The sequence below is a fragment of the Molossus molossus genome, unplaced genomic scaffold, assembly GCF_014108415.1.
Source record: "Molossus molossus isolate mMolMol1 unplaced genomic scaffold, mMolMol1.p scaffold_m16_p_8, whole genome shotgun sequence".
In the NCBI taxonomy this organism is placed as follows: Eukaryota; Metazoa; Chordata; class Mammalia; order Chiroptera; family Molossidae; genus Molossus; species Molossus molossus.
The window spans coordinates 57,161,315-57,178,485 of NW_023425402.1; the positions used below are offsets into that span (position 1 = coordinate 57,161,315).

Genomic DNA, 17,171 nt, shown 5'->3' on the forward strand with positions numbered 1-17,171 from the left:
GCCTGAGCCCCGCCCCCTCCGCTCCAGCACCCGCAGGTGGGAGCACGTCCGCCCCGCTCCGGAGAGGCGCTCTCCCTGTGGTTGCCGGCGGGCGAGACGCGGCGTGTGCCCTCCCGAACGCTAGGGGGCAAACCGTGCGCCTTCAGCGCCCGTTTTCCGGCGCGCGACCGGGTCGACCGCAGACTTGCGCATGCTCGGTGCGTCCCGGAGGTCGCGCTCGCCGGCTTTTCCCACGTGCGGTGTGAACCTGAGGGCATCATGTTGTGAAGACATGGGGGCCGCGGTGATTCGCGCGATCAGGAACTTCAACCTCGAGAACCGGGCGGAGCGGGAAATCAGCAAGATGAAGCCCTCTCCGGCCCCCCGGCACCCGTCCACCAAGAGCCTCCTGCGAGAGCAGATAAGCGGTAAGTGGTGCCGGGGCGCGGGGGGCCGGCTCGTGGGCTCCGTGTGCGGGCTGGTGGGCGGTGCTGCGCGGGCGGACGTAGGTCCAGTGGCCGGGGCCCAGAGTTGCTGCAGAGCTCGGCCACCCAGCGCGGGAAGGTGGAGCCTCCAGGCCCGTGACATTGAGCCAGTCCCCTTAGGGTGTGGAGCCGGCCGCTCCGCTTTCTTCGCAGCCGGTGGTGGCGACCAGGGGTGGCCCGGCCGGCCGCTTGGTTCCGGGAGTCCGAATCAGAAGGCGTCCTGTGCAGCGGGAGTTCTCTCTAGATGTCTTCACAGAACAGTGGACGCGAGCCTAACCTAGCGTTTGGGTTTACTTTTACTTTTCGTACTGTCAAAGTGTTTGTTTCTTTTAAAAAGGTCATTGTCGTGTGTTAAATGCTTAGGATCTCAGAGGGAACTCTTTGACTATTGTGACATTCTTTTTCTTTCTTTAGGCCATCCAGATGTTAAGGGAGACATTTTTAGAAAAGATGACAAACTGCTGTCATTACTGAGAAATGTGTATGTTGATTCCAAAGATCCTGTGTCTTCTGTGCAGGTAATGTGTTTTAATTAAGTAAATAATTTAACCTTTTTTGACTCCAGAAAAATTATCGGAAAAGTGTGGCCAACTAGTAAAAGAGAGTAAGATGCTCTGCAGGTGGAACATGTCAATGTAGTTGTGACCAGAATAAGTGCACTGGCAAAGTCTAAGCAAGACACCCAGGCCTTGGTTCAGTGGATATTTACTGAAATTCTAGAAGACTTGTGAAAGTATTAATTGAATGCAACTGTGTGAATTATTTTATATTATTTCAGAATTTGTAAGATTTGGTAAGGTACTTCTAGTGGTTGTCATTTGAATGACCAAAGGAGAGCTTTAATACTATCTTCTTCCTCTTCAGTGTATTGAGATATATTCTAATCTCAGGGATTCCTTTAGTGTTGTATTGGTGGTATTTTGTTTGTTTGTTTTTTAAAGATATGTTCAGATAGGATACGTTAAAGAATACATTGAGAATGGGAACCTATATGTAAATCCATATGTAAATACCAGGCATAAGTACTCTGTATATAGTGATGAACAAAATAGATCTAGTCCTTGTTCTCACAGTGCTTATAGTATTGTGAGGGACACAGGTATTAAACATATGTGCAACCGTAGTATGTAGTTACTGATCTGTCTGTGAAGGAGAAATACAGGCACTGTGAGTGTATCAGGAGGACCTGTTTGAGATTGGAGGATCAGTGATGGTTTCTGAGGAAGTGACTTTTAAGTTCAGACCTCAAGGATCAGTGGAAGTTAAACACAAGAGCTTGTGGAGGCAGGAAGGTTCTAAGGAAGGGGAAAGAGTTTGATTAAAGGAGAGGCAAGTGCCAGTGACAACTTGCAGATTTTTTTTTTCATTCTACAATTCTCTTGTCTGTCTCTGTGGCTAGGCAGTAGACTGGCACAGATATAGTTTTTAGTATAATTTTCAATAGAGAAGAGAAGTTAAAACTCATATATAAAATAAAGTTTGTAAAGTATTACATGTAATAGCAGTTGCTGGGTTCATTTATGACCAGATGCTCACATAAAAAAAAGATAATAGAAGTTGATGTTCATGTCCTTTGTTATTTTTAGGCAGGTGTTGAATAATAATTCCAAGTGTTGTTTCTCTCATGTTACACTAAATCATGCATTTGAAAATTGGCTCTTGGGAAACAAAAATATAAAGTGCTTTTTATGTATAAAGCACAGATATTTAGATGCAATACATAAAGAGACATATAGTGTTATTACATTTTAAAGCGATTATTAGGAAAGTCTAAAAGTGTTCATGGGGGAGTGATGATAAAAAAGGTTGAGGTACCTATTTATGTTCTTTGCCCCTTTTTTACATTTTGGCAGTTCATTTGTGATGTCTCTAGACATCAAGGATACTATGCCTATCATATCAAATAATTATTTTTAAAATTTTATTTGTATTGATTTTTAGAGAGAGGGGAACATCAATAGGCTGCCTCTTGCACACCCCTTAACAGGGATCAAACCCACAATCGGGGTACGTTCCCTGGCCAGTAATCAAACCGACCACTTTTAGGTGTACAGGGCGATGCTCCAATCGAGTTACACCAGCCAGGGCTTAATAGGCATAGTTTTGAGAATGGACTGGGAGAGAACATAATGCATTTTACCCAGTTAGAGGAGACCAGTTAAGAGGCTTTTACAGTAGTTCCTTCAAGAGACATTGGCTTGACTAAGGTGATTTAATAATGGGAGAGAAGTGAATGGCTTTGAGAGAGACTTAGGGGACGTTATCAACAGGATTTGATCACTGATTGGAAATTTTGAGTGAGAGAGACGGAGGAGTCTGGTGTAACATGACTTAAGAGGAGCTTTAAGTTTTGGAATGAGATATGGAGGTAGATGGTGTTAATCATTGGGGATATACTTGGGTTTTTAGAGGGAAGGGATAAGTTCGATTTTAGATATGTTGATTTTGAGGCGCTTATAGATGATCTAAGTAGAGATGCCCATTATGCATTTGGAAATTTGTGTCTGGAAGTAAGGAGAAAGGTCTAGGTTTGAGATCACATTTGAAAGTAGACATGTAGATAGTCATGAAACTGCATGTGACATGTGGGATTACTTAGGAAGAGTAATAGTATAGGCTGAAAAGAGGGCCTACGCCAGAACTTGGGGACACTAACATTTAAGGAGCAGCTGAAGGGAGGGAGTCCACAGAAAACAAAGAAGGAAGCACTAGATAGATAGGTGGGAAACTAGGAGAATGATGGCATTGAAACCACGCGTCAGATGCTGCACTGAGTTCAAAGAAAGCCGGAAAAGTCTTCTAGATTAGATATCAACATAAACCATTATTATTATTTTTTTTATCCTCACCGGAGGACATTTTTGCATTTATCTTCAGATAGAGTGTGAAGTAGGGAGAGAGGAAGAAAGAGAAACATCGACATGAGAGAGACACATCAAGTGGTTGCCACCCACATGACCCCAACCAGGGCCGGAGACAAACTGCAACCTAGGTACGTGCCCTTAGCAGGAACTGAACCTGGGACTCTCTCATCCATGGGCCAACGCTCTAACCGCTGAGCCAAAATGGCCAGAGCTAAACCATTATCTTTTAAAGCTTAATTAAAAAGAAGGAAACTGGTCATAAAGGACGTGTGGTTTTGGGGTTTGTGAGTGTTTTTAAAAGGTTACGACAGCATTTTTATATTTTTGACCTGACAGCAGCAGGTGAAGGAAAAGAAAAAGGGAATAAATGATTGGCATAACTAGGTAACAGCAGTGAAACACAGAGCACAAATTCAAGGATTAAGTTTGGATGGTACAGACAAATGGAAAGATAGGTGTGCATAAAATGTTTTATTTTATATTTATTGAAGTAGTAGGAGCTTATTTCTCAAGGCAAAATCTCTAGCAACATTTAAATTCATTCACAGTATTTGGAGGCACTGAATATGAAATAAAAAACTAGGAAGCAGAATGAAGATTGACAAGTAAATTTAGGGCAACATCAGAGTCCTGCCCTTCTGAAGCAGTCTTGATCGAATCAGTTTATTGTTTTCTTAATAATGTAAATTAAATAATGTGAGTAGATGGTATACCTTTGACTATTATTTTGTAGAATTACCTGAATTTCTTTATGATGATTGAGCTATAGTTACCAAATGATGATGTGGTCAAAATGCCATTGAACTGTGGCTCATTATAATGAGGAAATGTAGTTTCGAGAAGCATGTGCAGTATTTATTTGAAAAAGAATAGTGGAGATTTGAGAAGCATGACTGTAGAGAAGCATCTCAAATCTTTTCTTTCATCTTGAAAGCCTTTTTATTTGTTTTTTTGTCTTTTGTTACTAGGTCAAAGATACTGGAACACCTCAAGAGCCAAAGGAATCCAGGTTGCCAAAAGGCCATCACTTTAACATAAATATTGAGAACATTCCCATAGGCAAAATTTCCATTGTAGAGGCACTGACACTTCTCAATAATCATAAACTTAATCCAGATACATGGACTGCTCAGAAAATAGCAGAAGAATACTATCTAGAACAGAAAGATGTAAATTCTCTTCTCAGATATTTTGAAACTTTCGAAGTCAAAATCTTCCCTCTGGATGACAAGAAAGCAATACAATCGAAATAAAGGAACTCTTGGAGTTGCTTTTCCCATGTGTACTCCCAGTTCCCGAGCCCTGTTTATTATCTCTATGTTAGCATATTAAATTATATAAATTGCCGAAAGTTTAAAGCTCCCTCCTTGTGAGAGCATCCTATTTATTGAGCTCTGCTGAATTTTCAGGACTGCTGATAAAATAAATGTTTTTTTTTCCAACTTTAATTTAGTTTAGGCATGTATTTATATATGATATCAGCATGACTAAATAGCACATGCATACATTTATTACAAATAAAATAATGTATTATTTTAAGCACATATCATCAACTTTTAAATTAGTCATATGGCCTCTTAGGAAATGTCCTGAGTCCCTCATATAACATTTAAAGTTTCACCTTCCAATTCAGGTAGTCTATTCTTCCTATGGAATAGTGAAAGTAAGAGTTTCCTGACTCTTATGACTGGCATTTTCTCGTTAGGGAAAGGGAGGCTCGTCAGGTAGAATAAGAGTATTTCCCGACTAAAGCCAGACAGGACACTGGATACACAATCATTAGAAAATACATTTTAACTGCTACTCCAGGGACTAATTAGTAAGGCCATTAATTGTTTGTTTGTTTTGAAATAACTTAAGAAAAGAATTAATGTTTATAAAATTTTAGCAAATCTCTACTTTGACAGACAGGTAAGTCCAGTAGCTTTCAGAGAGACAGACAGTGGTGGAAACTATCTGAAAAAATAACTTTTCTCTGGATTTAATGTAGAAATACAAGAAAACTTTAAAGAGTGGTTAAATCAAAGAACCAGGATAAATGAAATTTGGTGACCGAATATATATATATTTTCTAATTTATTTGTCGGTTGAAAGAAGAGAAAAAAAAATAGCAAGTAGAAGCATCAGATGTGATCATTGGAAGGGATCCGGGAAATTGTTGCTTCATTTAACAAATTTATCAGCAGAATATATACCAGTATTAGGGTCATGAGCAAAATTCTGTAAGTTTAACTCTGCCATGTCACTACCTGTGAGATCTTAGATGGACTGTGTAACCTCTTTGAGATTGAAATTCCTCTGTAAGTGATTATAATGCTGCCTTACTTAACTTGAAGTGCTACTGTGAAGATAAAATAAAGGACAACAAATATGTCTCTTTTTTTTTTTTTTTTTTTGCATTTGAGAACATAGGCCTGAGGAAGGTTCATGACCTATTTAAGATTATTCTGTAGTTTGTGACAACTTAGAATTTAGGTTTTCAAAATCCTAGTGTTGTGTTTTTTCTGCTGTGTTAACATAGAAACATATCTCAAAAGAGCAGAATGTGTGAATTGAAAGAATATTGGGGAATGTGGTAAAAAAAATTCCAGGTTATCACTGTTTTTATGATGGAAGATTGACATTTGTTACTTTACAGGAAGTCCCTTGGAAATCAAATAAAAGATGCCGAGGCATTCAATGCGGTGATGGAATTAGGCATTTTTAATACTTAGAAGAGAAAAATTGAGATGGGAAATTTTTAAGCTTGTTTTCAAATGTAGTTTCGTTATATGAATATATCTAGTTTGTATGTATTTAGTTCAAAACAATTCTTTTTAAAACCATAGGAACAAAGTATGAAATTGCATTTTAAAACTGATAAATCATCAAAACTGCTATCTTTATCAAATAAAGATCAATACTTGAATCACTAATACTGCTATTTCTGAGCCATTTTCCCTATTTAAATCTATACTGTGGTTAGGCAGCTGTAAATATGGCTGTTAATACGGTATCACGTGATAAAATAAAGTACTTTTCATATCATTCATTGGCCTGTTACTGTTTTTTATTATATATAGGAGAGCACTTGGGTAGTGGTGTCACAGAAAGCCTTGAGTTAGACTCAAAACCTGCCTGTCGATAGCATCACCACTAGCCATCTGATCTTGGAAATGTCCTTAACTGTAAAACAGGCACTAGTTGCTAACATCTGAAAAGCAATTACTAGGTACTTTACATGTATTAGCTTGCTTAATATTTACCACAGGTCTGAGGATAAGTGCTGTTAACCACATTTTGCAGGGAAAATTGATACAGGGATTTAAGGTAATATTTCAGAGATATCCTAGTAAGTGTTGGAACCTGAATTTAAACCCTAGTACAGACATTTTTAACCCTTTTCATCGCATGGCACACATAAACTAGTTATTAAAATTCTGCAGCACACCAAAAAATACATTTTTCCTAATCTGACAAGTAGGCATAATTTTGATTGCTTTATGAAAAATAATAATGGTAATTACCTACCCTTTTTGCTCCAAAGTAATGTGTGTGTGTGTGTGTGTGTGTGTGTTTTAGGACATTTTTGCATTTATCTTCAGATAGGAAGAGAGAAAGAAACATTGACATGAGAGAGACACATCGAGTGGTTGCCACCCACACAACCCCAACCAGGGCCAGGGACAAATTGCAACTCAGGTATGTGCCCTTAGTGGGAACCGAACCCAGGACTCTCTGGTCCATGGGCAATCGCTCTACCACTGAGCCAAACTGGCCAGGGCCAAAGTAACTTTTTAAAAAATCTGGTGCCTAACCCAGCTGATGTGGCTCAGATTGAGCATCATCCCATGTACTGAGAGGTCCCATTTTGATTCCTGGTCAGGGCACATGCTTGGGTTGTGGGCTTGATCCCCAGTAGGGGGCATGCAGGAGGCAGCCAATGGATGTTTCTATTTCTCCTCTCCAAAAAAAAAAAATCAATAAAAACATTTTTTAAAAAATCAGGTGCCTGTATTTGTATATAAGGATTAATTGATCAGATGCAACCTCATGTGATGTGACCAATAAGATGCAACTCTATTATATGACCTATAAATTTACAGTTCAAGTCAGGGCATTCACACCAGATGGCTATTGTCTTGGCTGTTGTCACATTTTTATTTGACAATCTAAGAGAAAAGAGGTCAGTGCCCCTGACCAAATAGTCAGGTACTGCATATTTTAAACATTCTTGCAGCACACAGGTTGAAAATTTGCCCTAGTAGGTTATTTTTAAAACCTTGTGCTCCTAACTACTACACTATTTTGCCTCTCCAGGATTATAACGATTAAGTGAGATGGCATGTGAGGTGCTTGGTATGTATGAAGCCAGGACTGCCAGTGACCTCTGTGAGAATCACCTGTGGAGCTCTGGAAAAACATATTTGTGCCCCATCTGCTATGATAGACTAGTTTAGTAAGTCAGAGACTCCTCTGTTGATGGGCTCTGAGTCAGGGATGGTTTTAAAATATTTCACTACTATGGCACCAGACTGCTCATTGTGTGCCGACCATCCGTGCAGGTTGCTTATCAGTATTGTCTGAGTCTGAGTTTACTGCAGAAGAAGGAAAGAGCAAGAGATAGAAGGGTGGCTCTGAGGGAGAGAAGCTTTCTGCAACCTGAAGAGAAGAAAATAATTTCTGGAGATAAAAAGGTTTGGGGGTATCAGAGTCAGGAAAGTAGGAAGGGAGGTTAATCTCAAGGTAGGCAGGAGAACATGGATCCAGAGAGCTGATAAAGGATGCCCAAGTGGATGGATTTGGCAAAGTTCTACCGTAAAGAGGGCTACCATGTAATATGTTGCCCAAACTAGGACACTTGAAAATGATAATGGTACCAATAATATTGGGACAATAGGCATAAACTGAAATGCCTTGGACAAACTAGGCAGTATGTATGGTCATTCTAACCTCAAAAGATGAAGGCCATTTGGGTGCAGCTCTCTTACCTCAACTTCAACAATGAACACTCAGAAATGATTCCTGTTTGTCCCAGAGGGCTTTGCTTGGCCCCAACTAACACTTGTGCACCGACATCCCCTTCATATTTTTTCATGCTCTTAAACACCAAAAAAAAAAAAAGGAGGGTGGGGCCCTGGACAATGGGTGATATGATGAGAAAGTTTCTGTACCCATACCTGAGGGTTTGAACTGAAGTGGCTCAAAGCATCCTGAATTGGGACTATGTTTAAAGACAGCTGCTTGTTTATAAGTTGAAAATATAAAAGAAGTGAGCATGTAGGGAGGATTAAAATGGTTTGATGCCTCTGAAGTAGATATCACTTATTGCTTAATAGCTGCCCTTACTTGTTTGACAAAGACCAATCCATTAAGTAGTTTGAGAGAAAGACTGTCTGGCCCTTTGTTTATTTTGATACTCCATTTCTTCTGCTTTAGGAATAACAGGATTGCATTGTTAGGAGAAATGATGAAATATCAGAAGCACTTAGATCTAAATCCCTGTATAAAAACCAAAGCTTTACATTCAGAGCTTTTGGGTCACTAATTCCATGGCCTTTCTTTGTTTGCCATTGTCACTGCTCTAACAAAAAGAACTATATCTTAGGAGCACATATTAGAATTGTAGGAGAGAGACTCACCAGTTAGAAGAACAGGATCCTGAGCAGAGACGAAGTTCTTTAATTTTTAGTATAATGATGTTGTTAAGGTAACACCCAAATTGTTTCCCATGAGGAAAAAAGCAACAAGTTGGTCATTATAAAGATGAATAATTTGGGGACAAGAATTTAGTCAAAATAGGTTAAGTAGTACTTGGGAGTTAAGAAGTAATCCCTGAGATGAAAGGAAGTAGGTAACAGTGTACAGTCTTGATGAGCAGGAAAATTTCTTGGTTACATGAGAGACTATAACCCTTGGGAAGGTTGTCTAATTTTGAAAGAGGAAAGCCACAACATTGCCAGCTCACTGACATTGAACTCTGTTTGTGGTTCCAAAGCAAGTAAAATAATAAAAGGATTTATGTGTGGGGCTGATTAGTGACATTCACATCGGGAAATACAGGGGGCCACTGAGGAAAAATATAAACTATTCATTTCTGAAATAAAGGCTAAGCCTTTTTTTATTTCAGAAGGAAAATTATTGATTAAATGTAATGCATATATATTTGGTAGCAACAATTTCATTTAAAGAGAGTGATTTTGAGCAATTTTGCTATTTTAGTGTGCTTTGTAGCACTTATGTATGGGAAATACCATAGCCAGATTTTTAAAAAATGTCTTCTTGCTTTCAAGGTACACATAATATAAATCATCCCATAATGTAGCAACTATATAATGGAAGTTATTACCTTTATTTTAGAGTTATTTGTAATTTTCTTTCATTTTTCAGTGATGCTTATTACACAAGTTTGTTTCTGTATAACATTGAAAGTTCATTTTTAGTTTACTTTAAAAAATATATATGGCATTATGATTTTACACGTTTATATGAGTTGGTGAGTATATAAACAGATACTGCTTTTTAATTACCACAATACAAAACAATAAAAATTGGCTCCTATTTATTATTTAGATTACTATTAGTGTAGGGAAACCTTTGCATAGAGTGTGCAGTTCCTTATTAACTCCATCTGTTGCTCCTTGGGCCATTATCCTTTCATTATTCAATAATTTCTATATCAGTCTTCCTGCTTCTTCTGGTCCACAACTAATGTTATTGGTTCAGATAAGAAGCTTGGAAAAACCACTTAAAATTTGTCTTGTAGAAGGAAACAGTGAGAGAGAATGAGAGAGAGGCAGAGATAGATAGAGACAGAGAAAGAGTGGGAGGGAGGGAGGAAGAAAAGAAATAATTTTTTACTTTACAAACACCCCAGAAATACCACAACATCACCAAAGAGAATGAGCATTTTTCCTCCTCTTAGCTTATTCTTTTTCCTTTTGTTGCTGGCCCTGGTGCTTCTGGAGGAATAACAAAAGGTAAGATAAAGATTTCAAAAGGTCCAGAATTAAGAGATTCTGAAGCTTCAGAATGACATCTTTAACAAGACCTTTAAATATTTAGGTTGCCACATTCTATTTTTTAAGAGACCCACTTTTAGGTAGGTCGAACGTGTGACCCACTTCCAAATGTAGATAGTAAGATTAATAGCATGATTTTGTAAAACTTTCTATGCTTACCCAAGTAATTTATTAAGCAAAAAGAATGCAAACAATTAAACTTTGCTTAATAGTTTTTAAAAGAAGTGGCTTTTCAAGTCATGTCCTCAAATTGATAATATTGCTAAGTACTTATTTACTCATTCATTCACCACAATTTTTCACTGATCTATTTACTGTGTTCCAGGCACTGTTCCAGAAGCTGGAGATACAGCAAGGAAGATAAAGTCTCATGGAGCTTACAGTTGTACAGTGTTAGCTGCCATTTCAGTTATATTTTGCTCCATAACAACCCATCTCAAACCTGGCACCTTAAAACAACAATTTATTATTATCTCTCATGATTTTTCAGATTGTTGGAGCCCAACTGGGTGGTTTTCCTTTGGGTTCTCTCATGTAGTTGTGACTGGTATTGGTGTCATCTGAAGGCTAAACTGGGTTGTACATCCAAGAAGGCCCACACATGTGGCAGGCAGCTGATGCTGGTTGTCCACTGAGAGTTCAGCTAAGGCTAGAACAGACCTGGCAGATTTGGCTCAGCAGTTAGAGCAACGGCCCGTGGACCAGAATCCCAGGTTCAGTTCCCACTAAGGGCAGAATCCTCAGTTGCAGTTTGTCCCCAACCTCATGGGGTTTGTGGGTGGCAGCCAATCAATGTGTCTCTCTCACATCGATGTTTCTCTCTCTCTTCCTCCCTCTCCCCTTCCCGCTCTATCTTGCTCTATCTGAAGATAAATGCAAAACTGTCCTCAGGTGAGGATAAAAAAATAAAATAAAAAAAAAAGACTGGACCAGTGCATCTGTACGCAAGTTTCTCATGTGACATGGGTTTCTTGAAGCGTGGTGTCTGGCTGTGTTCCAAAAGCAGATGTTGCAGGACAAATAAAGTAGAATTGTCAGAAATTGTCAGAGCATCACTTCTTTATTCCATTTGTCAGAGCAGTCACAGAGCGTACCTTGATTCAAGGGTTGGGGACATAGGCCACACCTCCCTATGGGAAAAGTGTCAATGTGTTTCCGTCTTCTCCCTTTGCAGTGCATCATATCAGGAAATGCATGATGTCAGTTTGTCTCATTTTGATGATGTTAATTTGATGGCTTGGTTAAAGTGGCATCTGCCATATTTTCTCTGTAAAACTGCATTTTTTTTTTTTTGCTTATAAGTAATATGTTATTGATTAGGAAGGGGCGTAAGAAGTACTAGAAGTGTTCTGCCTTGATCTGGGTGGACATTGTATTAGCATACACATAGGTGCAAATACATCAAGATATTTACTTCAAAATAATATGCTTTATATGCTTTAGTATATTATGCCTAATACCACAATAAAATATATTTTAAAAAAATCCAATTTACCCATCATGGATGGACCTAGAGAGCATTATGTTAGTTGAAATAAGTCTGTCAGAGAAAGACAAATACCCTATGATTTCATGTGTATGTGGAATCGAAATAAGGTATAAATGAACAAACAAAACAGAAACAGAAACAGACTCATAGGCACAGATAACAAACATGGTTGCCAGGGGTTGGGGGAGAGCTGGGTGAAAAAGGTAAAGGGATTAAGAAGTATAAATTGGTAGTTACAAAATAGTCACTGAGATGTAAAGTTGAAGTACAGCATACAGAATATAGTCAATAATATTGTAATAACTATGTATGATGCCAGATATGTACTGGAAATATCAGGGAAAACATGGTAAAGTATATGTCTAAAAACTATGTTGTACACCTGAAACTAATACAAAATAATATTGAATGTAAACTGTAATTAAAAAACAAAATTTTTAATAATAAAAAAAGTAAAAAAATCCAAGTTGCCATCTTCACCTTCATACCTTCCCTTGTACTTTGGGTGGTTGGTTTGACAATGATTCCAGCAGTCACCCCATTACATAGACCACAAAACTCAGACACTACTCCCTGCTCTCTAATTCACCCCACCCTCCGCTTCTGGCCTCAGTCATGACTCTCTATAAATCATTTTTCAACTCTCACCCAGACTAATTTTTCTAAAAAAAAGAAAAATGCCAACATGAAACTGTTGCCCCCTATTTAAATTAATCTCATCACCCCTACAATAATATCCAAGTTCCATGCCTACTTAATCTGTCCAAACTTATCTCTTATGACTTTCTCAATGTGAACTCTAGCCTTCCTAACTGAGGTACGTATTTACCTATGACCTAAAATGAAGAGAGAGAGAGAGAAAGCTGTGGTTTATTGAATGGCAATTTAGTTTAATTCTGTTTAATGAATTTTGCTGAGTATTTATTGAGTGCAAGTGTCTGAGCTAGGTCCAGAGGTAAGAGTTATGATAAAGAATAAACATAATTCTTACTTCCTGTTGGGATAAGAGAAATGTACCAATTACCCCATTGCAGGGTGGAATTTTAGTGCCATAGAAATATGAACAATGCAATGGGAATTCAAAGGAGGGAAAAATGAGAGCCCTCCTGAGAAGGCTTTATTTGCCTTAATTAATGCTGCTGTCCTAAGGAGAAGGAAGCTGCCATTTTTACGGGGAAATCATATAAAATTAGTTTATCAAAGAATTAAGGTTCCAGAAGAGTCCACTTCCTTTGTGTGGTTGGTGTTTCCACTCCCTGTGACCACACTTCCACATTTCCTCAGAGGCTGTTGAAAGTTCTTGCCTTTGTGTGGCTTTGATTTGCTCATGTTGGTAGACACTGTATCCACTTCTATTTTCTCTGCAGAGCACTGCTGTGCGGTGCAGCACAGGCTGAGACTCTCACTGTCACACTCACTAGGGGGCTTGTGTGCAGTGTGCTGTCCCGAGGGAGCTCTCTTTAATGCTTATGGAGAAGCTGTGATCTCCGGCCAAGTCGCAGATCTTCGTATTTTATTAGCTACTAAATGTCCCTTTTACACCTAATATTTATATTTATAAATAGAATTTTTTTATTATATAGCTGCTATATTAGTTTGCTAAGGTTGCCATAACAAAATAATACAGACTTGGTGGCTTAAACACAGAAATTTATTTTCTCACAGTTCTGGGTTCTAGAAGTCTGAGATCAAGGTGTCGACAGGGCTATTTCTTCTGAGGCTTTTCTCCTTGGCTTGAAGATGCCTGTCTTCTCTCTGTGTCTTCACAAGGTTTTCCTCTGTGCCTATCTGTGTCCTAATCATCTCTTCATATAAGGACACAAGTTATATTGGATTAGGGCCCACCCTAATGATCTCATTTAACCTAATCACCTCTTTAAAGGCTCTATCTCCAAATGCTGTCACATTCTGAGGTACTGGGGGTTAGAACTTACAAATTTTGAAGGAACACAGTTCAATCCATAATACCAACCTATGTCATATTTTAGCTATGTATAATTATTTTTAAGGACATAAGTTGATCTTGGTGCTCTTTGCATTGCATAAAGTTCAAGTGGGCGTTTGCTGCAGCTTAGACCTGAACATTTCTATTAATAATAATTGTGACCTTTTCCCATTAAAGCATTCTGTAGCATTGAACGGTATCTTAGTCAGGATCAGGTCAAACTCCATTTTGCAGGTTCAGTTATGGTAACTGTAGTCAAATAATTAGAAGTACAGTCTAGAACTCCAGGTCCTGATTTCTGATTCATTGTGCAATGTTACATCTACCTTATAATACCACTTAATTTGCTAAAGATGACCAGGAAACGCTGCAAAATTTTAGTCTCTATTTTGTCACCAAAAATAAAATTAATAGTAGGTCTAGTTTTAGGTTTAAGGTTTCTAGTTGTATTCTCGTGCTCTGAAAATATTTGCAACCCATATGTAATAACTATGATAACTTTCCTAAGTGAATTGGAAGATACAGAGCATATAAGCAAGGCATACCTGCATTTAAATATCAGCTTCCTCCACCTGTTGGGAAGTTACTTAAACATTCTCAATTTCATTTCTCCACCAAGAAAGTACCCCCACTATTTATTTAGCAGTGAGAGTATATAAAAATAACAAGAAATAAATGTATGATCTTCATAATAAAACCCAAAACCACATCATAGCAATGTACGATTTTTATACCTTTTTCTAACGTATCTGTGATAATGATTTAAAAAATGGTTTCTGGCCCCTGGCCGGTTTGGCTCAGCAGTTAGAGCGTCAGCCTGCGGTCCACAGAGACCCGGGTTCGGTTCCCGCTAAGGGCATGTACCTTGGCTGCAGTTTGTCCCCGGCCCTGTGGGATCGCTGTTTCTCTCTCTTCCTCTCTCTCCTTCTCGCTCTATCTGAGTAAAGAATGGAAAAATGTCCTCGGGCGAGGATAAAAAAAAAAATGGTTTCTGGGTCTAATGAAAATTCTTTTTAAATTTTTGTTATGGCTTTGTAAATATAAATCCTGTTGACTTCAGCTGTACTGCCATATTTATAAACTTTTATTATTAATTTTGAATTGTTTTCAGAATTTATTTATTTATTAAAAAATTTTTTTTCTTTATTGATTTTTGGAGAGAGAGGAAGGGAGAGGGAGAGAGACATAGAAACATTGATGCTAGAAAACACTGATTGGCCGCCTCCTGCATACCCCTCACTGGGGATTTGGCCCACAACCTTGGCATGTGCCATGACCTGGAATTGAACCAGTGTCCTCCTGGAATAAAGGTCGATGCTCAACCACTGAGCCACACCAGTCGGGCTGAATTTTTTTCAGAATTTGAAGTATAGTTTATGAGTATAAAATAATTTTACTGAGACTTTAACCAATATAAAGGAAAGATAATTTTATAAAAGTATTAATTTAAGAGCAGTCTCAAACTTGATTGATGAGAGATAGTATGAGACATAAAATATTGGAGAGAAGATTAATTCTTAATTATTTAACTTGATACACAGTGCAAAATAGTCAAATTTCATCATTTGGGACTTTATTACTTGATAGTACTAGATAGAAGACCGTTTAAATAAAAGTAATCTATAAGAAAAAAGTAAATAATAGTTTGCTAAGCAGAGTATTGTTTAGAGGCAAGTTCTGGGAACACATTTAACTTGTTCTGGAGAATAAGTTGCTTTTAAACCCCCAAATTACTTCAAATATTTATTGCCATGTATTTGAGCAGATTATACTAATTATAAATGCGTGATCACCTATTCTTTCCCCAACTGGACTTCCATTTAAAAAGACGTGTATAAGTTTACACGTTTGCTTATCCTGTGACTTTACTAATAAAACTTCACTCTTTTTAAAATGATTGTCATTAGAGCAGTTTCCACTTTTGTTAGCTTGATTTGGGAGATTTCAAGCTAACTCCAACAATGGTAAGTTTTTATGAAATAAATAATCTGTGGGAAACCCCAAAGTAAAACTTTATTTCTTTGTACAGTACTGTAATGATGTGAACCACTGAGTTTATAATAATGGTGATAATAATGATGTTTTTTGTCGTGGTATAAACTTATAGTGTTTATTATTTACCAAGTATAGTGGCAAGTACTTTACATTCCTAATTTTATTTTATCCTCGCATATATCCTCACTTATATGGTAACTTCTTTTATTATCTCCAATTCACAAGTGAGAAAGCTGGAAACATAAGTGCTAAGTGTTTGTTTGACCTGTCATGTTACAAGTCTGTGAGGGAGGGGCTATCCCAGGGACATTTTTTCTCCAAAGCCTAGGTCTGCCCACAGTGCTGGTGGGCTACTCACCATCATCACATCTGTGGTCTACTTGTAAGACTCAGTGCCAAGCAAGCAAGACTCTTTGAGGCTAGAAACAAATATTGTTATTGTCATAACTAGCTAGATAATATTAATAATAGGAAGAAAGCAAAGGGAGGCCAGACACGATAAGCATGGTCTCCTGTGCAGCTTCACCAGGAAGCTGCAGCTTCACACTCCCCAGGAAGCTGCCGGCCCACTCCCTGCAGATCACTGGGGGGAAGTTATAAACAAACCAGGTAATGAGCACATGCACAGTCAAGTCAGGGTGCCTTAGGGAAGGTGCTTGCCTGTCAGTCTAGTCTAGGGAACAGTGGATTGGCTAGAGGGTGGATTCCCCCACCAGAACACGTGAAATCTTGAAAAATTAAAATCCCAGACAAAGATTTCCCTCTTGCTTCCTTGTTCACTCTCTTGCTCTGTAACCTGCACTTGCTCGTTCACGTGCCTCCATAGTCACGTGACCTTAAGCAGATGCCTCTGCAGACCCCACATGCAATGGACTGCAGCTGGGAACACAAGCTAAGCTAGCTGGATGCTGGATTGGACTGGACTTTGATATGGAGCAGAAATTCTGGGCAGTGGCCTTAATTCTGGCCCTGCTGAACATAAGATTGAACTTTTTTCATGGTAGGACAGAAAGAGCTGGAGGGGAACCCCTTGTAATTTTACATCAGCAATACAGTTTTTTTGCAAAACCCCATACCACAATGAATCTAATAGGAGAAGTAGTTTCTGGGCTGGACATAAAAGGAAAGAGAAGAATTTACCATGGAGGAAAGTTTAGTATAGAGAAGGAACATGTGTGAAGGCTCGAAGGTGAGAGAGGAGTGGGAATGGTCAGTTGTTTTGCTTAGATTTGGGTTCATAGTTTGCCTTGCATTCTTTTTTTTTTTTTTTTTATCCTCACCAGAGGACATTTTTCCATTTTTTTTTGTTCAGGTAGAGTGGGAGGGAGAGAGAGGAAGAGAGAGAGAGAGAAACATCGATGTGAAAGGAACACATCGAGTTGCTGCCACCCACACAACCGACCAGGGCCGGGG

The 17,171-nt window shown here is 38.6% G+C and overlaps 1 protein-coding gene across 1 annotated transcript; it reads left to right on the forward strand.

Annotated features, from left to right (window-relative positions):
- Positions 1-220: 220 nt before the first annotated feature.
- On the forward strand, positions 221-5,685 carry NDUFAF4 (NADH:ubiquinone oxidoreductase complex assembly factor 4). Its single transcript, XM_036248653.1, has 3 exons — positions 221-407; positions 879-982; positions 4,297-5,685. Exons 1-3 carry the CDS (start codon positions 272-274, stop codon positions 4,579-4,581), a joined length of 525 nt encoding a protein of 174 aa, XP_036104546.1. The 5' UTR covers positions 221-271; the 3' UTR covers positions 4,582-5,685.
- Positions 5,686-17,171: the final 11,486 nt, after the last annotated feature.

What these genes read in the sequence shown, in the direction of transcription:
- NDUFAF4 (XM_036248653.1), top strand. Translation starts at nt 272, where the DNA reads ATGGGGGCCGCGGTGATTCGCGCGATCAGGAACTTCAACCTCGAGAAC. An exon ending in CCTGCGAGAGCAGATAAGCG is followed by an intron (nt 408 to 878) that starts GTAAGTGGTGCC and finishes TTCTTTCTTTAG; the next exon opens with GCCATCCAGATGTTAAGGGA. An exon ending in ATCCTGTGTCTTCTGTGCAG is followed by an intron (nt 983 to 4,296) that starts GTAATGTGTTTT and finishes TTTTGTTACTAG; the next exon opens with GTCAAAGATACTGGAACACC.